At 39.0% G+C, this 26,616-nt stretch overlaps 1 protein-coding gene across 2 annotated transcripts in view; it reads left to right on the forward strand.

The window, feature by feature from the left end:
- Nucleotides 1–17,189, forward strand: part of TBC1D2B (TBC1 domain family member 2B) — a 63,705-nt gene extending 46,516 nt beyond the window's left edge. For both annotated transcript variants that reach the window (XM_090029256.1, XM_090029257.1), the window contains exons 6-13: nt 667–1,059; nt 2,675–2,785; nt 4,284–4,477; nt 5,006–5,500; nt 9,148–9,265; nt 9,529–9,714; nt 10,658–10,779; nt 13,319–17,189. In XM_090029256.1, the coding sequence (XP_089885382.1) occupies nt 667–1,059; nt 2,675–2,785; nt 4,284–4,477; nt 5,006–5,500; nt 9,148–9,265; nt 9,529–9,714; nt 10,658–10,779; nt 13,319–13,514 (1,815 nt within the window). In that variant the 3' untranslated portion in view covers nt 13,515–17,189. The remainder of the gene's footprint in view (nt 1–666; nt 1,060–2,674; nt 2,786–4,283; nt 4,478–5,005; nt 5,501–9,147; nt 9,266–9,528; nt 9,715–10,657; nt 10,780–13,318) is intronic.
- The last annotated feature ends 9,427 nt before the right edge of the window (nt 17,190–26,616 follow it).

Here is a 26,616-nt window from a genome sequence, read left to right on the forward strand (position 1 = left end):
CAACCTGGTGTTAAAGAGTTTTCACACTTCCAGGGCTGAGGGTTGCAGGTCGTTTTAACGATGAAGTTAAAATTCTGCAAAATAAGCTTATGTAACAAGTCTTTGCCAATGGGATTATTCAAGACTTTCTGTGAAGACCAGAATAACTCTTCCTTTCTTTTGGCAAGGTAGTTTAATCATTTGCATTTGCCTTCTCTTCAAGGGTTTCTAAACAAACCCTAAAAAAAATTCTTAGCTCTAGCGCACATCTGAAGTACAAAAGGAAAGTGCACTGGTGTGTTTTGCCCTTTTTCCACCTCTCAGTTTTGGAAGGAAGCTCTTGCGTCTTGTTGAAGTCCATAGTCTGTTAAGATTTTTCTCTTAACAAGCTGAGTTTCATCCCTTGTTACTTAATGGACCACAGCTGTCACATCCTGTTTCTAAGTCTGTCACACACTACAGGTTGTGGTCTTTCGCTTGGCTCAGTGGATAGGTTTTAAGACTGTCATAATCAAGATGAGTATCTGAACTCATTTAGTATTAGTGCTGTTTGCTTTAGCAAAGCCACTAATTTTATTCCAGTTGTCAATTCATGTAAAGCATTTGAGGACTTTTAAGTAATTATATTTTATTATGTAGTAATGTCTTCTTTTTTCCCCTCTTCTTTCATTTATTTATTCTTTTCAGGAACTTGTGCGGCTTTTGCAGCAGACTGTCCGGTCTTCCCAATATGATAACTATTTTGCAAGCCATCTTTGTGATGGGGTTCCGAAAGACCAATTAGAGCTGCTACGCCAAAAAGATGGTCAGATCTTGGGTCTCAACAACCAACTTGAAAAGTTAAATCTGGAAAAAGATAGTCTCCAACAAGAAGTTAAGAATCTGAAGTGTAAAGTTGGAGAACTCAATGAGCAGCTGGGTATGTTAATGGAAACCATTCAAGCCAAAGATGAAGTGATCATGAAACTGTCTCGTCAACTCAGTGATTGTGAAGACAATCCATCTTCCCAAAGCGGAATTACTAATTCTTCCATGTCCTCTTCTACTAATAAGGAACTACAGGAGTTGGACAAACTAAAAGTAAGAGCAATGCTTCTCTGTTAGGGTAGGGAAATCCCTACTCCCTATAAAATGTTTCACATTAGGATATTCTACCTGGGGAGAATACTAAAACCAGCAGTGTTGTTCTGAGCTAGTGAGTGGTAGGAAGCTTTTTCTCTTTCCAGTGAGGATTGGGATTTGCTTGTAGGCCTCTTCTATAGCTGTGTAATTGCATAGCCACTAGACTTCTGGTTGGTCTCTGCTACTACCTGTATTAGCACAACATTACCTGGTTTCCAGTAGTACTGAAAAAAGTTATTGGTATGGAAGAAGTGCTGTGGTAATCAAGGGAATGGGAAAGATCTAGGTGCAAAAGAAAATATAAAGGAATGGCAGAAGAGACAAATTGAAAAAAGCCGGTCCATGGGATAAATGAGAGCAGAAAATCAGTGGAAGGAAGGGGAAGAAATCTTCTCTAGAATGGAAGAAAGCTCTCTAAGGTAAGAGGAAGAAGACTAATTATATTCAGAATTAATAGTACTTGTCCTGTTGCTAGTAACCCACTGCTTCTAATTGTGTATGATGTTAGAGTGTCTTCAGGGGTAGCTGTGTTGGTCTGAGACAAAAAGACATACAAAAAAACTAGAACTCTTGGTTCCAAAATGATACCTTTTATTAGACCACCTGGAAAATGGCAAGAAAATTGTCCTTTATGCAAGCTTTTGAGATCAAAGTCCCTGAAACATGGAAAATGCTGAATTTCAGCCAATTTTGAATTTTAAACTTCATTGCAGAACAACAAGGAAGGGGTTTTTTTGCCTCCCTGCCTGCCATCTGACACCTCCAGGGAAGGAATTTTACCTGATCAACACATTAAAGAGCTACTCAACACAGCTCACAAAGACACTGTCATGGTTCCAAAGGGACAGACTTCCATCTTCAGCTTCCTTTGTGCAAAAATGAAGTGTATTTCCTACCAATGGGGACTTTTTACCATCTTGTACCATCTAGACTTTTCCCAGAGCCTGACGGAGGGACTTTGATCCTGAAAGCTTGCAGAAAAGGACAATTTTCTTGCCATTTTCCAGCTGATAAAAGGTATCATTTTGAAACCAAGAGTTCTTGGTTTTTATGTCAGTGTCTTCAAGAATTTTTGACAGCTCCCTAAACTACCATTTAAAAACACTGGCTTGTCATTGGGTAAGGGCTGCTATCTAAATTGAAGTGGTTAAAAAAAAAAGTTTCAGGTGTTATGACAAAAGAGAAAAAAGTGGGTATAGCAGTAGAAGAATGCTTGGAGAATGTATCTTTCTCTACCTCATCCCACAACTTTAAGCTTTGATAGTAGTACTTGTAACTAGGGATATTAGAAGTTGTCAAAGATGTGTATTTTCATGGTGGCATTTCTTGAACCCATTCCTACAGACTCATCCTGATGATCTTGCCTCACCTTGCCTTATTTCTGAGAACATAGGTTTTTTGTGTTTGTTTTGTAAGCCTGGAGAGTTTCTGGTTGGTGATTTATTTATTTATTTAAATAACTAAATCAATGATCATTACTTTTCTACTGTTCTCTTGTACACTTTCTAGGATAATTTTGCTACATAGAAGTATTAATATATAGACTTCTGATATTTTTCCTTTTTACCAATAGGACAATCTTCAAGGTTACAAAACCCAGAATAAATTTTTAAACAAGGAGATTTTGGAACTTTCTGCTCTACGAAGAAATGCAGAAGCAAGAGAGAGAGCATTAATAGCAAAGGTTAGACTAAAAGCTTGTTTACCTGTTTTGAAGGTGCCTTTAAACAGACACTGAGAGATGGTGAAACACTGAAAATTATCTTTTTTCTACTAGGAACTGCACAGCCACTTTCTCTTCAAGAATTTTAGTGTGCACATGCATGTGTGTGTGCACGCACATGCCCACAATATACTGCATAATGTTGAACTTTTTTCCCAAGAAATTTCACTCTGCTTTGAGAGTAGAGCAGTAATTTATATATACTGACAACTGTCAGAGGAATTCTGCCTACATGTTTCATTCTAATTGATCTCTTTGCACTGTTGTCATGCATGAAGCTAAGTAAACTATTGCACTTTTTAGCTCAACATTCAATTTTGAGCACCATAATATACATTTCCATGCACAAAGCTGTGTTTCATTCTTTTTTGCTGTCTTAAGGTTACAGATCATAAAATATAGTTGTATTTGGAGTTTTATGCTACGTGCCACGTCAAGTATGTGTTAATCTTGGTACATAAATGTTTTCATAAGCTATGTTGGTGCATATTGATGTGGAGTATGTTTGTGTATATGTGAGTAGAGAATGTGAATGAATACATGTGGTCAAAGTGGGTTGCTTGGGGCCAGGTAGGCATGTAAATGCACATGAATGTTGGTTATTTAAGCAGGGTGTCTCTAGGTATGGGGAAGCCTTGCAGAATTTGTATGTTTTACCTGCAGTTTCTGTGATTTGTTGTAGCCAGGTCTAGGGGCTAAGTTGTCTAGGAGCAGTGAAAGTATGGGGTTAATTGCTGCACTCTGAAGGGCAGCAGTTTCTGGAAGAATGTACTTTTCACTTGACGTCATCCTGGTTAATGTTGTTTTGTTACTACGTCCCTGATCTATTAGAGAACATACTCATTTAAAGTCATCCAATATTCGGTTATAACGTTGTTTGGCCTCCGCCTGCTAGTAGGTAGCTACTGTGATTGTAATTGGATTTGCTTAACATCATTTCACTTAGTTGCAGTTTTCAAGAACTTAACTATGATGTTAAGTGGGGGGAAAGTTCTCTGCCTTTTGCAGGCTTGAAATTTATTTAATTGGTATCTCTTTGTTGATAAATTATGTATGCATAATCCTCAACCACCCTTAAAAGACATTTGTATTAGTTTGTTCTTTTTAAATATGGTTACAGCTGCAGCTCATAAAGGGGTAAATGGATTTGGCTCAAATGTTCAAATCAAAAGAGTGCTTATTTTCCACAGAAACTTGAGTGTTTAAAAAGTACCTTCCTAGTAGAAGTGAGCATACGGTATTCATAGTACCATAATGGGGAAAAATCTAGAACTGACTATATGAAGGGCTTTGAAGATCTTGTTGCACAAAACTGTTTTCAGGTTGCAAATTTTATGTCTCTTCAGTCTTTTAGACTTGTGGTTATTGAGCAAGTATTGAGTAATGCTTAATGTGATTATTTATTTTTTGTAAATATTTGTTTCAAAAGAGTATAGTAAGTGTATATTCTTCTTTTTAGTATTCTAGCCTGGAGGCTAAGCTGTGTCAGATAGAAAGTAAATACTTGATCTTGCTTCAAGAAATGAAGACTCCTATTTGCTCTGAAGAGCGAAGCCCTACCCGTGATGTTATTGCCCAGTTGCTGGAAGATGCCTTGAAAGTGGACAGCAGTGAGCAACCAGAACAAGCTTTCTTTAAACCTCACCTGGTCAGGTAAATCTTGAGGCCACTTAGAAGGGGAAAAATAGCCGAGGGCTTATTTCATATCTAATGAATTCATTGTAGAGAGTCCATTCTGTTCTTGGGGAGAGTGCAGGCAATAGAGCTTAAGTAGGAAACTTAATCTGTATTAAAGGTATATTAAAAACATCAGCAGTATGAACATACAGTCCTTTCTCGTCCTCTACCACTTAACCATCAAAGTATACTTTTTCCGACTTTTGGCTCAACTTGTGTATATTGGTGGGTCAGTTTCTAACATGCAAATGAGTAGCAGTGAAAGATCTATATATAAGCAGATATCTACTTGAGCATTATTACATCAGTGAAATCACATAGTGGCCTTGTGAGCGTGTGTGTGGAAGTTTCCTATGAATGCACATGAGTGGGTACAAAAGGAAGCAGCAGCAAAATTATCCAGTATTTTTTAACTACCAAATACAGGACAACCTGGCCCTAGGTTTTTGAGAATTTCCAGAGTGCAGACATTTCGTAGAAACTCTATTCTCTCTGTCTTTACAGTGAATATGATATTTATGGGTTCCAGACAGTCCCAGAGGATGATGAGGAAGAGAAACTAGTAGCAAAAGTGCGAGCCTTGGATCTGAAATCCATTTCTCTTACTGAAAACAAAGAGATTTCCACGGGTGTAAAATGGGAAAACTATTTTGCAAGCACAATGAACAGAGAGATGGTACGCATTCCAGAACTGAAGAATCTCATCCGTGCTGGAATTCCCCATGACCATCGTTCCAAGATGTGGAAGTGGTGCATCAACCTTCATGTTAAAAAATTCAAGGATGGTACTGATCCTGGGTATTTCCAAACACTGCTTCAGAATGCCCTCGAAAAACAAAATCCTGCATCCAAACAAATAGAGCTGGATCTCTTGCGAACTTTGCCAAACAACAAGCACTATTCTTCACCTACTTCTGAAGGGATCCAGAAACTGCGAAATGTGCTGCTAGCCTTTTCATGGAGAAACCCTGATATAGGATATTGCCAAGGTCTTAACAGGTGTGAATTAACATGCAAAATTGAAGGGTTGTGTAGTGAAATTTAATTCAGCAGGATTAGAACTATTATTACCTCAATAAAGTGAATTTTATCCTAATTTCATTAGAGATCTTTCTCTTTACCTTTAATTTGCTAATTTGGAAGCTATTTCAGTCTGTTTACTGGTCTTCATTGGCTGTCTTGAGTGTATTTTAACAAACTACTTGTCCTTGTAGTGACAGGACAAGGAACATAATATGCTGAAGTTAACCCTCTCTCAAGTATGTACAGTAGGTAACATTTTTGGATATTCAGATCAGCTCACAAGTTGACAGAGCTTGATTTCTTTGGTTTAATTTTAATAAGAAAAAATCCATGCTAACAGAATATCAAATGAAACAAATTTATAGATTAAGTTCTTTGCAGAAGAAGCAGTATTGGCAGGAACCCACACAATTAATAATGCTCTTAAGCAACTGGAAGTCGCTGTTGCTTTGACTTTGGCCTTTTTTTTTAAACTAGGCTCTGGCTGATAAAGGCCACAGACACTATCATGTGCTCTAGGGTATCTTGTATGTACAAATCCGGTCAGGAAATTATGTCCCTGGTATTAGCAGTCCTAACTGGATAGTGAAAAAGATTCAGGAACCACTTCGTGCAAATAGGTATTTAAGAGATCTCCTACAAAAGAAGGTTTCTCCCCTCAGTCCAATTTTAAAGTTGACATTTCTCCATGCTGACCATTTTAAGACACTTTTTGATTAGGATACTACAGAGCTACCAGATGATAAAATGGAGAAAGAGGTTATGGGGGGAATGATGTCCATTTAGCTGCATGTGGGTGAATCAAACAACTTCTTGGAGAACTGATTTTCTAGCTGTTTCATAATTTAAATTAAATCTTCATAAACTGAAGGGAGAAGAGATGTACAATTTGTTTTTTTAGATTTGAAAAAAACGAACCAATTCAAGAAGGACTGATCACTTCCTGGATCTTCATAGCTCAGGAAAAATATCGGTTGAAAATATCTAAATCGGGATAGGCAAAGTGTTGGGGGGTTTTTTGTTTTGTTTTTTTTGTCTGGAGTGCTGAATAAACCACAGTGTCTACCTTGGAAGGTGTCAGAGTGCCGACATGCCGGAGCCTGGAGCAGCTGTTTGCAGCCTCCCAGCTGCAGCCAGCCCACGGAGCTCGGTCTGCTTGCATCAGGGCTTGCAGCCTCCCAGCCACCTGCTGGGAGCAGCCTGGGCTCCATGGCTGGCAGCAGCTGCTTAGAGCTTGAGCTGGCAGTGGTGTGCTGAGCAAAATGGCCTTGCGTGCCATGCTCGGCACACGTGCCAGGGGTTGCTGAACCCTAGTCTAAATTGTACAGTGATTATTGCCAAATGAAAATCCAGGTAACAGAGTTGGGGGAAAATGGTATTAGCAAATTTAGGTTATTATGCTAGACAGAAGTGATATGATAGACAGAGGATAACTCATCTGGTCAAGAATTAGGGTCTTGATTGCTCTCTGAAGTAATGCACATTTGCAGAGGACACAGGTAATAGTAAGAACATGTTCCTTTTCTCTCCTCATTCACCAGTGCTTAAACTTATACAAAAGTTTAGATCCTGAAAATAATTGTAGTACTGTAACAGTGAACTCTTCCTGGCAGGTAACAAAATATTGTTTGCAGGCGAGCAAACTAATCCAGAATAGGAATAATCTCTAGGCCTGGGTTTGGGGCTAGAACAGGGGTGTGCAAAATATGCCCTGCCAACTGATTGCATCTGGCCCACAGCACTCTGCATGGGGCCAAGCCCTGCCCACTTTTGCCTGGGGCAGCCAGCGCTGCTCTCCTGCCCACACCTGCCCTGTGTCTGCTGACAGCATGGCCCTGGCCAGCATGCACAGCTTCCTAGTAGGGCTGCTACTGCTGCAGCCACCCAGGTACTGTTTTGCTCCCCGTCTCCGGCAGCTCTTCCTCCTCCTGCCCCTGCTGTGCTGCTATGGGAAGCAGGTAGCACAGGGAAAGAGTGGGGACTGGTGGGGACATGTGCCAGGTACCACATGCCCAGCCAGGCAGGGGGAGGCTGCAGCCAGGTAGGCCCTGCCCCATTGTGTGGGGCTCCAGCTTCTGGTTGCCTTCCACCCACTTTGCCTGCCTAGCATGATAAGCAGTCACCTCTGGGCACGTGGTGCCTGTCATGCATTCCCAAAGGCTCCTGCTGCTTCCCCATGCTACCTGCTGCCTGGAGCAGCACGGTAAGGGCAGGAGGAGGAGGAAGAGCTGCTGAAAGTCAGGCCAGGGAGGCGGTGAGCCAAGCAGTACTTGGAGGGCCACTGCAGTAGTAGCAACACCCTGCTGGGAAGCTGTGGGTGCCAGCTGGAGCCATGCCGTCCATAGATGTGGGCCAGTTGCGGGCTAGACCATGGCATGAGCTGCCCCGAGCAGGAGCGGATGGGGTTCAGCCCCATGCAGAGCACCACAGGGGCAGCCATGGGCCAGATGTGCAGGGTGGATGGCAGACTGCACCTGCTCACAATGCCTGGGGGATCTCTGCATGTGTCCCCTGCCCCCCTCCATCCCTCTCCCCACCCCAGCCAGCTCCTGGGACCTAGTGCACAGGCAGCCTCCCATTGCCGCACACACAAGCACACATCCCCCACACACAATATAACAAGAGTAAAAGTTTATTTTTAGCTTTTATGCAATTGCTTCTATACACTACTCAAAAAAAAAAAATCAGGACAAAAAATTATTTTTTGAAATACAGTTAAAATGTGTTATACTAGATGTTTGATTTTTAGTGTATGGCACTCTTTATCTATAACTTGTTAAAATGATATCTTCTAAAAGATTTTGTGTGTGCAGCCCTTGGTAGCTCACCAAAACTCACTAAGTGGCCCCCCAGTCATAGGTGAGACGTATGAAATAATTGCCCACTCCCAGGCTAGAAAGTGGTCAGAAATAGGTGCAAGAAACAGTATGGGTGAACTGGAATTTTAAGAGAGCATGCAACCTAACAAATTTGATTTTTAAACACCCAAGAATGTCAGAATTCAACAGATTCATAACGCTTAAGCCAAATGTAATATTTATTCTTTACTGTGGTTCCTTTTATTTTGTAAAGTCCAAGAAGCTCTCAAAGGCTTATATCAAAGCAGCTCTTCTCTCCTAAATGGAGTAAGGTAAGGTAATATAGGGAGTTTAAATTAAATTTAAAAAATTTTACTTGGAAAAACAAGAGTCAGCGGCTGTTATTTGCATGTAAAGAAATTCTTTGATTTTCATAGCTCCCCTTGCATGTGCAAAACAGGAAAACCAGATATGTGGCTAACTGATGCTATTTTGTATACAGGCAGTCCTGGACTTACACAATTGGTTCCTGAAAACTGAGTCTTAAGTTGAAACGTTGTAACTCAGAACCAATTTTCTCATAATAAACAATGTTATAAATGGGGGATTAGTTCCTGAACCAAGGCCCAATACCCTATTTTCATTAAAAATACCCCAGTGTTTTGTACTCAGTCAATTATAGATGAGTGATATAGCTACATTAATGTATTTATAGTGTAAATAGCAATCACATTGATTTGGAAGGACTTCTTTGAGGTAACTTTGCTTCAAATAATTTACTATAATATGTTTGTTTGTTTTTTAAACTTTTGCATTTACTTCTAGATTGGTAGCAATCGCACTTCTGTACTTGGAACAGGAAGATGCTTTTTGGTGTCTGGTAACAATAGTGGAAGTTTTCATGCCTCGTGACTATTATACCAAAACTCTGCTAGGATCCCAGGTATGTGTTATACCTTGAAAAATGGAACTACGATAGGATTGTGTACTAACTGTGGCTTTGAGAATAAAATGGGAGATGACTTCTTTCTGCACAAAGCAGAGGTTATGGTATTTGGCTGATGGGTAACTCTTAAGTGCCTAGTATGGTAGGCCTGATGGGCCTCTATGCTGTCATAATCTGCAATAAGTGATCTGCTTTGAATCATGTACAGAGCTCTGTAAGTATTTAGCAGTAATAACAGCATGTCTGTCCTCTTTCTTTAGGTGGACCAGCGAGTGTTCAAGGATTTAATGAGTGAGAAACTGCCACGGTTGCATGCTCACTTTGAACAGTACAAAGTTGACTACACACTCATAACTTTTAACTGGTTTCTGGTGATATTTGTAGACAGCGTGGTTAGCGACATCCTCTTTAAAATATGGGACTCCTTCCTGTATGAGGGACCAAAGGTGAATTGCATGAGCTAAATATTTTTTTCAGTTGTCAGATCTTGTTATTGGGTACTGTGGTGTTGATATTACTCATGTGGAGGTGGTTACACCTTGCAAGTTTGTTAAAGAGCTGATTTGAACACTGGATGGGCAGGGGTTAACTTATTAAAATAGGCAGCAATTGCTTTCAGTCAAAAACTCTTTCTATTTTACATCTAAATTTTGTCAGTGAAATCTGCTATATAATTTTAATTATGAAGAAGAAAACTCAGGCATTTATTTCTCTTGCATAAAAGCAGGAGAAGGAGAAATGAACAAATATGATGAGTGTTTTCTGCTTAGTAAAGGCCAAAAACATTTATCAGGGCTCATGTTTTCCTTGTTTTTGTGTAGTGGCTTTTATTTTAGTGTTGGAACTCTGAAATAAAGATGGCATGAAGCAGAGGTAATAGAAAGTGCAAATCTTTGCTGTAAGTGATATTGAACTGCCTCTCTTCTCTACAGCAAATATTTGTTTTTGCACAGACTTTTAAACTGCACCTATAGATACTCATCAGGATTACCTAATCAGCTTCTCCCTTGGCCTTCTGTCAAGTCAGTGTTCATTTTACAGTTTATAAGTATTTTTAAAACAATAAGATAATGGATAAGATTTCTGGATCCATTCCAGCATGAAGGAAGAATCCTTATGCCTTTTCTGTTTCCTACCAAAAACTGATTTGAGCAAATACTAGCAAAAGTTCAAGAATTTGCATGTCTCTTCTTTCTGCCACATCTTGCAAGAGTTCAGGTAATCCATGAAGCAAGATACTGCCATGCCAGGCAACGAAAAGCAGTGTTGCAGCTGTGTGGGTCAAACAGCACACATTGATGAGAAAAAGAATGCTAATTAGTTTTATATGTGCATGTGACCGTGAATGTTGCATTCAATGTAACGTTTATATATTTTTTTTACTATCAGGTAATTTTCCGTTTTGCCCTGGCACTTTTTAAGTATAAGGAGGAAGACATTTTAAAACTGCAAGATTCAATGTCCATATTCAAGTATCTTCGGTACTTCACTAGAACTATTCTTGATGCTAGGTAAGTATTTCCAAAATGTATTACAAGTCAGCGCAGGTTCCAGAAACTGATATAGCACTTAATTTTTTTTCTCCCTGCCTAATTTGAATGGAGTTTTTAGTGGAAGATTTTTATGTTCACTGGGGGCGGGGGCATGTTGTGCTCATCTTCTGAGGTTTACACAGAGTTGTAGAGAGGGCTTCATAAAAAGATGTTGAATACACACTGAATTATTTGGTGATTTTTTTTTTTTTCTTTTAAAGGAGGATTATTTAAGCTCCTATGAACTTTTTAAACAAAAGCTCTTAGTATTGCTAGGGCATGTTTGCTAAAACAGATTAATCTAAGACTGGAATTCTAATTGTTTTTCTCCCTTTTAAACTTGGGTATGGTATTCTGACATTCCTGAAAAGTTCCAGTGAGGACAAATATCAGTGTACAAAAGCTGATTACTGTGCACTGTATTCTGTTTCTCTTTTAAATCCCACCCTGCAACTAACCTTTAAAACTTGTAGGAGAGTGCCACCTTTTGTAATTTAGTGTGTAGAACTTTGATCAGAATACAGTGGCAGTGTGTGGCAGTTTACAAGACACTTGACTAAAAACAGACATGATTTAATTATTTTAGCCTCTTTATTCACCTTTTTATGCATAAAATTACTTTTCATCATATTTCATGATTTTATAAATTAACAATGAAAGCACATGCAGAGTAATCACTGTTACAGGGGTTGTGTATATATATTTAGTCTTGCACAAAAAAAGGCATGTCTTCCTAATCGTAGTACAAAAAGGACAAGAACCTTATAGGATTCCTGAACGCTTCGAGCAGGCTGGAAGAATTAATATTTATTTCTTTCCACTACAATATATTTCTGAGTTTTTTAAGCTATTAACTAGATGAATTTTTATTAACGTACCTATGTATGCCTTTGGAATAACAGACAGGATAACAAGTTGTCTACCTAATTGTTGTCTCACACTGCTAAAAGTGTGCCCCAGGTGATACAAGAAGCTACTGCAGAGTGTTTTTAGACAGAAACAATGAAATATTTTTTGTGCACCCACAAGTCATGTAAGACTACCAGTGTAGGAAATGCTCAGCCTTTCAATAGGCAAAATGCATGCCTGCTTAAGACAGAACCATCTAAAATATAATATAATTAATTATAATATAATGATTAGTACAATTATAATAGTATGTATTATGATTGGGGCCTGGTTTAAATTGCAGGCCCAGCTTACAGCATGGCAGCTTCTTTAATGTTGGAGTCCCGTTTCTCCCTGCCGCCCGCCTCCCTCCCTCCCTCCCCCTTCCCCCCCATGCTCCCCTCCTCCTCTGCGTACTGGTAGAGGTGCTCCACTGCTTGCTCCTCTAGCCAGGAGGCAAATACCATGGTTTTAAATATGCTGTGATTTATTTATTTATTTATTTATTTATTTTGCTCCCTGTCTCAGTGGCAGCAAGCAGCAGGAGGCAAAAGCTATAGCATATTTAAACCAGAGTGGTTTTTACCTCCTGGCATCAGGAATAAGCAGTGAATGACAAGGCCAACACCACCTGTCCACCAATTAATGGAAAGAGAGGCATATGGGAATGAGGATGAGGGAGGGAGGGAGACTCCAAGATTCAAGGAGCCTCCACACCACAAGCTAGGGCCAGGATTTAAACCAGGACCTAATTATAATATAGTATCTTTCAATAAAGGCTGGGTTCATTCAATCAAGAGCTGGAAACCACTACAAGAGGGGAAATGGGATGTAATAAAGATCTATCATCACAGCTGCAGATCAGCAAAATAGAAGTTAACTTGGGCAAGGGAGCTGTTTTGATACCTTCTTGGTCTCTTGCAATGTAGTTCATTATTTATGGTTCCTGGGGTCTCCCATTGCATTTTTTTGCTTTATTTTTTTGAAAGTGTGATGCATTTGCACTTCTAGAGGAAGCAAAGGGGAGCTTGATAAAGCAAGAGTCCTGAATGAATATCACTTGTCTTATGGGATAGATGATCTATACCAGCGGTTCCCAACCTCAGGTCGCAACCCAAGTGAGGGTCATGGGGCAATGCCAGCGGTGCCCCATGCAAAGAACAAGGCATGCCACACACTGGGAGCTTACCCCACCCCTGTGCCTCCACTGCTGCCGTGCTCCACTTCCAGCAGTGGGTCATGGCAAACAGAGGTTGGGAACCACTGATTTAGACAGAATGTTCAGGTGTAGTGAATGACATACCCTGGTCTAAAGCTCTGGTTATCCAAAGCGTGATTACATCTCCCTGTCACTGGACTGAGGTGCTTAACGCCACAGCACAGTATAGAATTTGCAATGAGTTTTGCAGATTGGCCAGCATTTAAGGGGTCATTCTTCATCTCACCTGCTCATACTGAAACTAGCAGCTCTTTAGTACTGCGTTTGCAATTTCAACACTTCATCCAAGACGCACCAAGAATGTGAGGCAACATCAGAGTTGCATTTCACCTATTGTACAAAGTACTGTACTGGATGCTATTTAAAGAACATGGATGTCAATGATTGTCTTCTAACTGTATGATCTTTCAGAAAACTGATCAGTATTGCTTTTGGGGATCTCAACCCTTTCCCACTGCGGCAGATCAGGAACCGGAGAACCTACCACTTGGAGAAAGTGCGTCTTGAGCTAACCGAACTTGAAGCCATTCGTGAGGACTTCCTTCGTGAACGAGAGACCAATGTAGAAAAAAGGGACCTTATCAGTGATGATGAAGAAGACAATTAAAGAACTCGTGACTTTTGTACTTTCTTTGGTAGGGGTGGGGTGGGAAATCATGACCAAAGCTTATTGAGATTTAATTTCAAATACAGTTGTTGTTTTTTTTAATTAATTCTATAAAATGGAATGTAAAATAGTGGCACTTGGAAATATGCAGGACAGATTTCCAAACTTCAGCACTTTCTTTCAAAAACGTTTTTTTGTATCAGAGGCCAAATCGTTCTGTTTACAGTAGTGTTCATGCAAGTGTGTGTAGAGCACTTAGAATTAATATCTGTTTGTCAGTTAAACAGCTGAGCTGGCAGTTGTTGTGCTGATGAATCCCATCAGTGCCTGCATGTGAAGCAGTAGTAGAGAAGTCCTTACTCCTTAATTACTGAACATTCTTATACATTTTTATAGCACGCTGTATTACTTGGAATTATACCATTTTTCAGTTTCAGGAAGATACATTTAAAAAAAAAAGTCTGTCCTGTTGGGAATGAATTGACCATTCTTTATATCACCTGAGAAGGTATGGCATGAAGCACAGTAAAAGCAATTTTGCTTTTGCACTGCAGCATTGATGTGGATAGCTAAACAGATTTTTCTGTGTATATACTTAAAATAGAAAATAAGTACTCTTTTTTTTTTTTTATTTAAAGTTTTGGTGTATACTGTGATTACAATGCAAACCATAACACTTGTATTTATTTTGGACAGCTGTGTTTTTATATGATCACATCCTCCTTAATACAAAGAGAAATATCCACAAGTTTTGTTATTTAATATTTCTCCCCCGGCCTCCCTACTCCTCCGTCCACATTCTCTCAAGAAGCAGCAGCTGTTAAGATGGATTAAGTTAATCAGAATCCAACAAATATATTGCAGATAATAGTTCATATCAGGGTTTTTTGTTTTGTTTGCTTGAAGTCCTCTTCTCCCTGCCCAGGGTCTGAAATAAATGAAATCTGAATTTTAAAATACCCCAAGTGATTTTGTTTCCATGAAGCTTTAGCTTTTTTGTGTAATGGTATAATTTAAGGCTCTTAAAGGAAGACTAAATGCAGGTAGGAATTGATTAAAGATTCCTCAACTTGTGCAAAAATCTAAAACATACCCCCAAAATATGTGCTGCTGTGAAAGCAGCGCATGTAGCCCATGAGCCAGCTTGGTGAAACAGCCAGTCATCCACCTAATGTTGTCTCTGGCATTAGGACCATGGAAAGCTTGCTGAGCCCACTGTTATTTCACTTCTTGATGCACAATTAAATGAACAGTAACAGGACATAATGGATTTCTTTCTTGCTTTCTTAACAAGATTGAATATAGGATTCAAGCAAAAGTTCTCTCACAAAAAGGTTTTTCATTTCTATGGCAATATACATGGAGGAGTGATGATTAAAAGCAGTCAATAGTGTAAGCTTGCAGAATTCTTCCATTTTCCACTATTTTATTTTACTGAGAAATGGATAGAGTTTCTTTTTTCCAGAGCTACTTGTAGCAATAAGGTTAGAATATAGTGGGAATATCTGCTGCTTCTTTAAAAAAAATTAAAAATACAGTTAGTTTAACAGATCAGCTTCATAATTAGCTGACCTCTTCCAGATACCTAAAGAGAAGACACAACTTGTATAATATGTCATTTCAAATAAGGACCAAGTTCTTTATGCTGAGTGGAGAAATCTGGAATGATCATCTTCAGAAATATTTCACTTGTGTTCAAAACTTTCTTGCGTATATAATAACATTCCCCAGTTACTCCTTCTCTTGTACTTGAATTTAGTAGGTAGTCTTTTCATATTATTGCATATACATGTTCCTTTTATACTTACAATTACAACCACTATATAAATATACAAACAGGACCTTTTTTTTTTTAAATGTCTAATTATATGCTGGCTGTTAGGGGGAGCTGGTCTCTAAACAGATCTGTAATGTAAAGCTATTATTTTCTTTTCAAGTGTTAAACCCATCCATTCCTAAACTTGTTTTAAGCTGTTCTTTAGAATTGCTGCAGTTGAATTGGATAGTTCAGAAGTATATAGATAGTCAGTTTTTACTAGTCCACCACTCCTAGAGACTGCTGTTTTGAGCCTTGATTACAGACCAGTTCTGTGATTTTTTTATTTTTTTTTCCAAACTGAACACATTAAAGCCCTCGGGTTATGAAAAGAAAACAGTATGCTTTGGAAAGCTGCTCAGGAGGTTCTCCAGAGCTAACAGATATACTGAAGAGGGTATTGCTTGCAATATCCTAAGTCCTTCTTGGGAAATAATGTTGCTAATTAAACTTAATTTTTTGTTCCTGCATGTCATAAAACAGTTTGTTTATTCCACAGTCTTTACATGTGAGTAACAACAAATAAGGTCCGCAACATAATCATAACTCGAAGTAAGTTTAATATAAGATAGTTACAGTAGTTAAAAGGAGTTGGTGACTTCCTGGAAGGCTAGTGTCTGCATCTCACTTCTCATCATTACTAGTGCCTTGGACAGAAAGACAAAAACCTAAATGAGCAACAATGGCAGCTTTTGTCACTGGCTGTCCCTACAGAATGGAAGTAACAGGAACCAGCTTAAGAGAAATATAGTTTTGTTTGTCTGCTTGTAACTATTCTGTGGGCAAATAGTGGGTTTCTGGTGCTTTTTTACCTGGCAACTTTGAAGAGCACTAACTCACTTTATTTAAATAAACATGCAAGTTACACACACTCAGTATTAGATCAGGCAAATCCAAAAAGAAATACAGAATGACTTGGTGACCTTCAAACCTGGATTTTTATAGACACAGAATGATAACATTTAGGGACAAACTCTCAAAGCAGTGCACAAAGATTTAAATCTGCACACCTTCCACTTATTGGAAATTGACCCATTAATGAAAATAGTAAGCACCAAGTCTATATTTTGTATGTTTAACATCCCATTTAACACTTTCATGCATCTTCACTACAATGAACACTCTGGACTTTGTTTGTTAAAGAATTTCTTGATTGTTACATACACGCAAGACCTTTCTTATGCACAGCACCTCATATATGCCTTATGTAAACCAAACCACTAAGATAAGATCCTGAAAATTGTTCTTCCATCCTTATACCTGTATGCATGGTTCTGTTATTTTCTGTTTATATTAGACTTAAATATGGTGCACTACACATCTACCTGTTAGTACTGCACGGTGTTCCTGTTGCACCTGTATATACAGTATTTGTAGTATTATCATCAAGTGTTATTGCAAAGTTCTTGAACAGTTATAGTAGTCAAGTAGTATTTGCATTTTCACTGCTCTTGTTCATGATGTATACTGTATTATTCCCTGATCCCTGTATGTACCCATGGGAGGGTATTTTAGCAGCAAGAGTAGGATTTTGTGGTTTAAAACAGCTAGCAAAAGACAACAGCTGTTCATGAATTTGACAAATTAAATCCTATCACAATCATGCTTATTTGTTCAATAAATCTGTTACTGAGAAATTAAAACTAGTCACTTTTCTACTGTGGAGCAAAGTACAGAAATGTTTAATAAATTGTCCCTTAAGTGCCATTTTGTAAATGAAATTAGTGGTGCATGGTACACAAAGCCTATTTTAATCACAAAAGTTGACTGTTACTGTTTTGCTAAAGATTCTTGTAAGATTGAAGGAAAAAATAAACCATTTATTACTTTGCATTATACCTTGGCATGGCTTCTTGTTTAACTGAAATAACTGCAGGAGCTATCCGAACAGAAGAAGTCTGGAAATGGAATATGTTGACCTGCTAGCTCCTTTTAAAGATCAAATTTAAATACTAATAGAAAACAATTAAGCGGAGCTAGTCCAAGTACTGTCTACTCTGAAGTAAAGGGAAAGAGGTGGTGAAAGTCATGTTTAAAGGAATTCTTGCTAACGCTATTCCTGTGTGAAAGAAACAAATTAAGTGACAATTCATGTGCTATGAAGGTAGGCAAATGGTTCCCATACACTTAACTAACTTTATATTTGCTATCCTAGGCCCTTATTCAGTAAAGCACTTAAGTATCTACTATATATAAACAACATTTTATAATGCCTTTCTGAATTACAGATTCACAGAAGTTTAGGGCTGGAAGGGACCTGGTGAGATCATCGGGTCCAGCCCCCCTGCTCTGGGCAGGGAAGACTTCTGGGGTCAAATAACCCCAGCAAGGTGTGCATCCAGTTTCCTTTTGAAGGTTACAAACCCTTGCTTGCAGCCCAGGTTTCAGAGGTGTGCTTCTATGAAAACATAGTCATCTGGTAGATAAGCTTCTTAAAACTAAAACTTGCAAAAGGTGTTATTTGAGCTAATAGGAGATGGATTTAAGGCAAAAAGGTCAAGCAAGTCTATTCCTGATCTCTTCTTTCAGTGGAAAGAAGAAAAAGGTGAAAGAGGACCCTTTGTGGAAGCACCTTTTGACTGCATCATTCTGTTTCTCACTCACAACTTGTACTTAGTCAATATCCAGCGCTGTTAACTGTAGGCCACTTTTTTATAAATTGTGCCACAACTAATCAGTTGATTTGTTATTCATTTCTGATTCTATGACTCTGACCATGTCTGCCAATAATGCCCCTAATGCACTCTTTTAAAAATATCATCTGTAAGCATAAGTTGACAATGGACCTTCCTATATGAGTCTTTGCCAATCAATTTATTAACTTTGAGTAACAGTACCACAGTTTTGCTGTGTGTTTCTCACCTTAGCAACTAGAGGTCAGCAATGATGATGACATGCTAGCACAGTACTGAAGACATCACATATACAGTGGAATGAGTTTATGCAAAATTCACTTTCATATGTAGTCTTCATAGCATCGCTCATTCAATGCTCATGAATTTTCATGCTCATATCTGACCATATATTTAGAGCTATCGAGCGTTTATATACATACCTTTTAGTTCTCAGACATGCCAGAGATCCACTGCTTCAGAGCAGGCTCAGTTAATCAAGTCTGCTCTGTGCAGGAGATGACGCGCACCACACTGCACTGCTTGCAGTTGTGTAAGCAGGAAAATGCACCACAATCATTTTCTTTATGCTGACGCCCATTTTGCTGCTTATACAATTGCAAGCGTCACAGCACCAGGCACTTTTCAAAGTGACGCTTGCATGTGTAAAAATTCCCATAGATTCAGTTTTAAGACAGCATAAGCATCTTCTGGCTCCATTCAAACTTTAATACTTTAGCTTCCTCTCAATTGTATTTTGAAATGGAAGTTTAGTTATGCTTCTCTAATATTTTAAGGCTGCTAAGCATCTTAACCCAATCTAAAGCTTTACATTAATTTTATACGCTTAAACATAATAGATATCAAAATGTGTGGTGTGTGAAAGTGAGTTTGTTTCCATTTCACTTCCCTCACAACATTTAAGTTTAAAAAAAAAAAAGGCTGCTATCTTTTCTGATTGAGCAATCTGTTAATGAGTGTATTTAGAATTTCTTTGTAACAGGGATTTTTTTTCTCTACTCTCCCTTAAGTGTCCAAGCTTCCAAATAAAGTCTTTTTTCAGAAAAGACTAACCTTGAAAAACAGGTGTAAAATATTCTTCTGTCTGCAGTGACCTGTCTTACCTAGAAAAATGAAGCTGTTTTGTGTTCTTCATATTTAGTGCAAGGTAAGCTATATTTTGGCACTGAAAATTGCTATAGTGTTTGATGTCTCAGGGTGGGGTGGAGGTATGTGGAAAAGTTCCTATAAGGAACAAAGATGTAAACCTGGTATTGAACCTGGACTATCAAGACTGCAAACAGGTATGTTGCATGAAAGCTACATATACCAGCTAGGTTAATTGTGATCATAAAGGTCTTAACTGATTTGTGTCTCCAGTGAAATGTAAAGGTCAGATTTTTCAAAGATATTTTTAGACTCCTTAAGGACTTTCAAACTCCCTTGCCAACCATAAACTTCCAGGGCGCTTGCCTGCTTAACCACGTTAAGGGCTTTTGAAAATATCTTTAAATGCCCTTGAAAGCCTGGCCCTAATTTCCACTTTGAAAAACTATCCATGCATTTTAAATTTTTTTCCATAAAAAAAGACAGACCTAAGTGCTTAACCTGCTTTTTGGAAGACATTCACTTAAATGATCTAAGTGCTAAGCATTATCATTATTACTGATGTTGTTCCCTTTGTCAGTGTTTTGGGGCCAGATGTTTTGTCTAGCATGGTCTCTCTATCACAGTGATATCTAATAGCACACACCACTGTCCTCTAAACTGCTGTGTTCTGACAAAACAATGAAGTATGAGAACTAGTTCATTTCAAATTCTGCAATTTGGTAACAATACAGGCCAAAGGGTACAGAAAAGCAGCTAAGACAGAACACAACTGTGAGACCTGAGGACCTCCTGTCCTGTATGCTGAAGGCAGTTGTTCCAAAGAATCAGGAATAACCAAAAATGTTATTCAAGTGCATCAAAATATGCAAAGGTGATGTCCTGACTTGAACATTTGGGTGTTGGTTGGCTCATGCAGCATAGGTTGCCTTAACCCTGAAAGCCTTATCAGAGAACAAAGGATACTCCCACTTCCTTCTTGGAATGACCAAGACACCTGTTGCTAGTGAAATTACACCAATAGCATGGGTGTGACTGAAAGAGGTATTGAACCTTTTGGTTTAAGGAGCCAGTCTGCCAATGATGAAGTGTTAATGCTGCATCAGGTAGGATGCGTATAGAAGAATAGCTTGGCACCTGTAACAGCAAAGTAGTGCCAAAAGCAGAGTATGGGTAGGAAGGGGAGAGACCCAATAAAAAGAAATCTGTAGTACGTATTTTTTTTAATCACTAATCCTGTTGGAGAGTAAATTATCTTAAACAGAAGAATCTAAGAACAGCTAGGACTGAGCCTAACAAGCAGTTTAGAGTGACTTTTGAGAGAGATGCTTGCCAAGTAGGCTCATCTCCCTGGCTTTGATCAGCTGGGAAAGTGGCTGGAGGGACCCTCATTTCTATTTGGCCAAGTCATCTCTACAGAGGAAACTTGGGGGATTGGCACTCTGGGGGATTGGCACTCTGCTGTTTTGAAGCCCTTATTAATTTAGACAAACAAGATCCTCATGTCATAAACATGTCTTAGCACAGGTTGTATGATTTTTGTCAGTATTTGAATGTGTATGACAGCTACCTATATCTTTTCATATGAGTTACGTACAAACTGACTTGTTTAAAGTATTTTACATATTTTTGCATGAATGTTTTAGGTAAGCGCCAGTTAAAAGGTAGCAAGGCTGCTTTGTATCTTCAGAACAGCACTAAACAGGCAAAGGATGTGGTTCTCAGCCTGGGTTAACCAGAGGCTTTTGTGAAGGCTCCTGGGGTGCTTGTTACACCTTCACAGCTTACCAGCAGTTCACACCTGGCGTGGGATTTAGAGAAATGCTGAATAGTTCTGAAACTTTGGCCACTTGACCTTGCTGGCAACAGAGTTACAGCAATGTCATATGCTTTAAAAAGTTTCCACTTACAGGGTTGTGACGGTTATAAAACTAGTCATTGATGAAAACAAAGAAAAACCCAAAACATATCTGTAATATTAATTGTAATGAGGTCTCCAGCACCAGAAGTCTGTATTTTACTCAGATAATGCAAAGGAAGGGTGTAATGAACTTTGAATATTTTTCTCCCTGGAAGCAGGAAGGCTAAAGGTTCAAGAAAATTAAAAGGCAAGCTTCTAAAGTAGTATTTCATCATAAAAAGGAGCCATGATTCTGTAAAATGTATCCCCAAAGATTTACAGGCCAGTCTGGTACCACCAAAGGGTAAGGTTGCTTGCTGCTTTATGTTAAAAGACCCATACTTTCAGCTGCTCATCAGTTTATCAAATGCTAACAATTTGGGAGGAAATTATCAGTTATCTTAGCTTCATGTCTGCCTCAAAGATTTTTTGGAAAATTGCAGCTAAAATGGCTTAGTTACTGAAAATGAGGCTAGGAAAAATATACATTGATTTGTCTATGTAAAAATATTCTGGTGCCTCTTTTGGCATGGGATTTAGCAAAATCCTTGCCTCTCACGTGTATTTAGAACCATCAAAATGATGTCACCATCAACACTATTTTTATTTTTTGGAATAACTCAACTGTCCCTCTGTTTTGTCAATGCCTTTTGCTGTGATGTACCTTTTTGCTGTTCCTGTGAAAATCTGTCCAAATTTGGCTATGTTTAAGGGAAAATTGGCTATTTTCACATGTTCTGTTGGCTTCCAAGAGCTTTCCAGCTTAGTTACCTGAAGATTTTGTCCTCACCAAGCATGCTCCAACCTAGGGCTAATGGGTGCTGAGCAGGATATTCCCTCCAACTGCAGTTTCCTTCTAGATGAACTATGCCGGATGTGAGTGGACACCAGAACTGAAAGGACAAAGTCTCTCTCTTGTGCTTTCAATTCTTATGCTGATATGCAGGCAGTGTGAAGAAAACAAAAGGGAAGAGAAGCATTGGGATAACAGGAGGTTAAGGAGGAGGAAAAGAGACTGATTGTATGAAGAGCTTGTAAGAATAAATTGGGGCTGACTGGCAAGGAGATGGAGAATAGGAGTGCCAGGGACACACTGGGACTTGGATGGAAGATGCAGGGGGTTAGTAGGCCCCAGGGTAAGAAGATGGGTATTGAGATGAGGAATCTGAGGAATGAAGACTAGGAGTAGATTGGTGTGGAGAACAGGACTGGGTTGAGAAGTTTAGGATGAGGAAGAAAGAGGACTAGGATAGGGACAGGTTTAGGGAGAATGATAGAAGCTTAGATCAGTAGTTCTCAACCTTGTTAGACTCGAGGCATCCCTTGCCAGCTCTTAGTTTTCAATAATTTTTTACTACAGAAAAATACTAAAGCAATTCTTCTGATGCACAATACTCAGACCCCAAAAGGTCTCAGAATACTTTTGACACTATGGATTCCTATGTGAAATCTCTGGATTTATCTTGTGAATTATGTATAATTATTTGCATACCAAACAGCACTAATATTGTGCAGCACCCTGTACAGGATCCCAGGGCACCCTGGTTAATAATCACCGACTTAAAAGAAACTGTAAGAAGGATTTGCTCTTATTAGATGCTCCCATCCACAGCTTTGAATGGAGTCCAACACTGAGTCTCATTCTCATTGTTCCTCTCCCATCAGGGAATATCTGCAAAACTTTCTAACAAAGTGACTTATCTCCCATCTAATGGGGATACCATAAAGGTGGTACTCTGCTACTGCTGCTGGTTATTCCATTATCTTAAGTGGCAGAGGTTTCTATGATGGATGGTTCCAACCTGGTTGGTGATTTGTATAGTTCTCTGTCTGATGCTACATGAAGGAATTTTTCCTTTTTTGACCAAAAAAACCCCAAAAAACTATGGGAGGGTACCAGAATTAAAGTTGTTTTGTGCAATCTTAACATGGGCCTCTTGTGCACTATATAATACAGTCTTTAATTACATGCATCCATACTCTTTTTCCTTCGTCCCCTGTTTCAGTTGCTGTTCTAAGAATAAATCAGGGTTAAGTAGTGAAAGAGGCTGTTGTCTGTAGAATTCTGTCATTATTTCTTGCAGAAGTTGGAAGGTGCCTTTTCAGTGTATCAGTGAACCACAGGAAAGGAAAGCAGGGTCTCCTGGTTAAGACATTTGAAAACAACTCTGGAGACCTGATGCAGTTCTTTGTGTTGCTGAGCAAATCCTGCAACCCACACTAACAAATTGTTACTACTTGTGTATAAGTTTTTATTTGTACCTTTTATGGATATTTTTTAGATCGATAATTTCTGTACCTCTGTAAAATGCAGGCCATGATACCCCCTCATTTTTACAGGAGTGCTGTGAAAATCAAATAGTTAATATTTGTGAAGCATTCATTCTCTAAAGCAGTGGTTCTCAACTTTTTTGGACTCAAGGCACCCCTCATTGGACTGAGTAGACAGTTTCACCCAATTTCAAAAACCTAATTTATATATTACAACACTTAACTCCTTGCAGAAAGGCCAAGCTGTAGAGGTGGGGGATTGGCCAGGCAGGGGCAAGCCTGCACCTGTATTTACCTGCTTACCTCCTCTCAACTCATGGCACCCTTCAAATAATCTGGAGACACTTCAGGGTGCGTCATCACCCTTATTGAGAATTACTGCTTTAGCAAAGGAGCTCTGTGGAAGAAACCCACAAGGGTTTCCTCTGCCTTCAGAGAAGGTTTTGAATGGTGTGTAGTAAATTGAGTGTAGTGAACAGTGAGGTAAAACAAAATTTTGAGTAGCTATGTTGTAAATTAGCATCTTGTGCTCTGAAATGAATGAGACCAATGTTTTGTGGCGAAAAAGATAGCATGTGTTAATGTAGTTAAATAGGAATGAAGAAAATTGCACTAGCAACCTTTATTCTGGCAATTCCTACCTTTTGAATCCTTGATTTTGATTATTTTCTGTTTAAAAAGATTTGTATGCATGTAATGTAAACATCTCCACTATAATCTGCTTTTATAACAATTCAAATAACAATGGGGAAGTGACATTCAAAGCAATGTTCTTAAGCAGTGCAAGTGACACAGCATTTAAGTTCAGGTAATGTTTTTCTTGGTAAGTCTTTTATCAAGCCTGAGTCCTCCTTCAGGAGTGTAGCTCATACGCTTCTGTTACTTCCTGGATGACGTGATACGGAACCTGTCTCACTAGTGTGCACCCAGCAGACAGGCTACAGTGCTAGTCTCTACAGTTACAGTGGTTCTCAGTATCAGTAATGGGCCACTTGCTTTGAGATCCACTTAACATTAGTTATCTTATCTGTTTTAATTGTCTTGGATTCATGTGACTTCTCAGGCAATCAAAGCAAAATCATCTACAGCTAAACCTTTTTTCACAGGATCTGCAACTGTCCTGAAAGATGAGACATTTGTGGTAATCTCTGCATTGTGCAGACTTGTATATGATCATAAAGTTACTAACGTTAGTGTAATTACTTTGAGATTCTTTGATGAATTGTTACATATAATAGCTGGGCAATGTTTATTCTTTATGTAAGATGCATGTTTTATTTTAGAAGTCCAGCGAACAGCAGAGTATAGGACCACTTTTGTAGTAGGGTGTGATAAATCTGGAATTAATGGGAATACAAAGCTCTAGTTTCATAGTGGTGTTCTTGATGGAGATTGATTCAATGAAGTACCCAGCCATAACCCTTTTGCAGTGGTCAAAGTAGTTTGAAATCAGAGAAAGGACTTTTTATATGAAAAGAAGAGCCAAGGAAGAAGTGAAGGTGTGGAGCTATACATACCAAAGCCCTAGAAAGGACTCTTCCCCCCTTGCACCCTTTACTTTAACTTTTGGGGAAGCAGGAAGAAGTTTGTTCTCTTGCTTTGGATATGATTATAGATGTTACAGTGGAAAAGATCTGTTTACAGCTGGTATACTCTGCTTGCAATAAAGGACATAGGCCCTATCTAGACCAGGTGTCAGAAGGTGAAGTAATAGAATCTGAGAGGTGTTAATTAGGCAGAAGTCAGGACAAGATGGCACCTTTGAAATCTAACTTGTTCAGAGAGGCATGAGCTTTTGTAGGCTACAGACTAGTACCTCTGGTCTCCGCAAGTCTTTTTATAGCCTACTTTGTCAGATGCTATACACAGACTTGCAGAGAACAGGAATAGTAGGCCATAGTCTATGAAAGCTCATGTCTCTGAACTAGTCGATAAGGTGCCACCTTATCCTGCCTTTGTTATTCAGTTGGTAGAGCACTCAACCATATTTGAAAAGCACTTGCAATTTTGAGTGTCAAAATAAGGAACGTTTTTTTTCTCACCTTCCCTCTGGACAGAACCAAACAAAAAAAGGGTGAATTTTCCTTGAGGGTTTGTACCATGATGAGCATTTTTCAAGATGTCAGCTCATGAGATCTGTATTGAGAGTGAGAAGGGAGCCTCTAAACTTGCTTTTAAAGAGAACTGGGTTCTTCCATTGACCTCTTGGAGCCTTTAGGCTTCCTCCACTTCATTTTTCCCTGTTCAGTATCATGTAATACAGATACTTTGGACTGAGAGAACGTGGTGAAACTTGTTCAGAGTCCAAGTGCACCACCCCCTAGACAACTAGAAGGGGTCACAATTGACTTCCTCTGACTGGGAGAGAAAAAAAGAATTGGACTAGAAGCTGAAAGCAAGTACTTTGCACTGCTGTGAATAGCAGCGCTGGCACAAATCCATAACATGTGGCACAGCAAAATGATTCTGAATTTATTATAGCTGGAAATCCTTGGAGGGGAATTAAGTACCTAGAGAGAGAGAAGCCATTATGCAAGTTTTAGCTGCAGTAGGGTTTTTTTCCTGGGGGAAGGAGGAGCAGGCTTTAACAGAGAAGGTACCTGCATACTTGGAAAGGGAAACAGAATGGCATTTATATTCAGTTCCCCATAACTTGTTAATTAGAAGTTATTACTGTGTACTGTTAATGTCTTAAAGGGTTGGATGCTAACCTACAAGGGAAGGATTTCAGCAGACAATCAGTATTAGTACTTAGCGCTGTAATTGTCTGCCAAAAAGAAAAGGAAAAACCTGGTTTTCCAGGGTTAAAAGGGTCTATTTAATGCAATAGAAAGTATGCAAAAAATATTCTTAACCCCTAGTATCCACCAGGGAGAGTTCTAAAAACAATGGCAAAAACATCTCCCTGCAATAGTTTCTCTCATGGCATTTTGACAGTGAGATCAGCATTTTGAACTAGGAGCCGATATCAAACCAGGAATATCCAAAGGGGCATTTGTATTGAATTCAACATCAATATGTAGTTTCTTAAAACAATTTAGAATCTCCGAGCTTGTACAAAATCAGGTTTTAAAATGTGTGGATCAATGTTCCAATAAATTCTAGTAAAAATGAAATGGCTTCCTCATGAACAATGCTGTTAGGGCCCTAGTCTTTCCCTCCCTCTTCAGGAGGAATGTACCCTGAACCCTTTAAAACAGGTCTGTTCTCTACAAAGTGAAATATTTCCCAAACATCTCAATCTCTTTCATGCTTTGTAAAAGCAGATTGTGCTTTTGTAGCACAGCCATAAAAGTGTAGTACTGGTACCAATATGAACATCCTGATGTGATTATTTGTCCTGAAGGCTCGCTACCCAAAAAAGGCTTTTTAATCTCATGGTGTTGGCTGAGGTCC

The sequence above is a fragment of the Crocodylus siamensis genome, chromosome 15, assembly GCF_052110815.1.
Source record: "Crocodylus siamensis isolate JL-2025a chromosome 15, ASM5211081v1, whole genome shotgun sequence".
NCBI lineage: Eukaryota > Metazoa > Chordata > Crocodylia > Crocodylidae > Crocodylus > Crocodylus siamensis.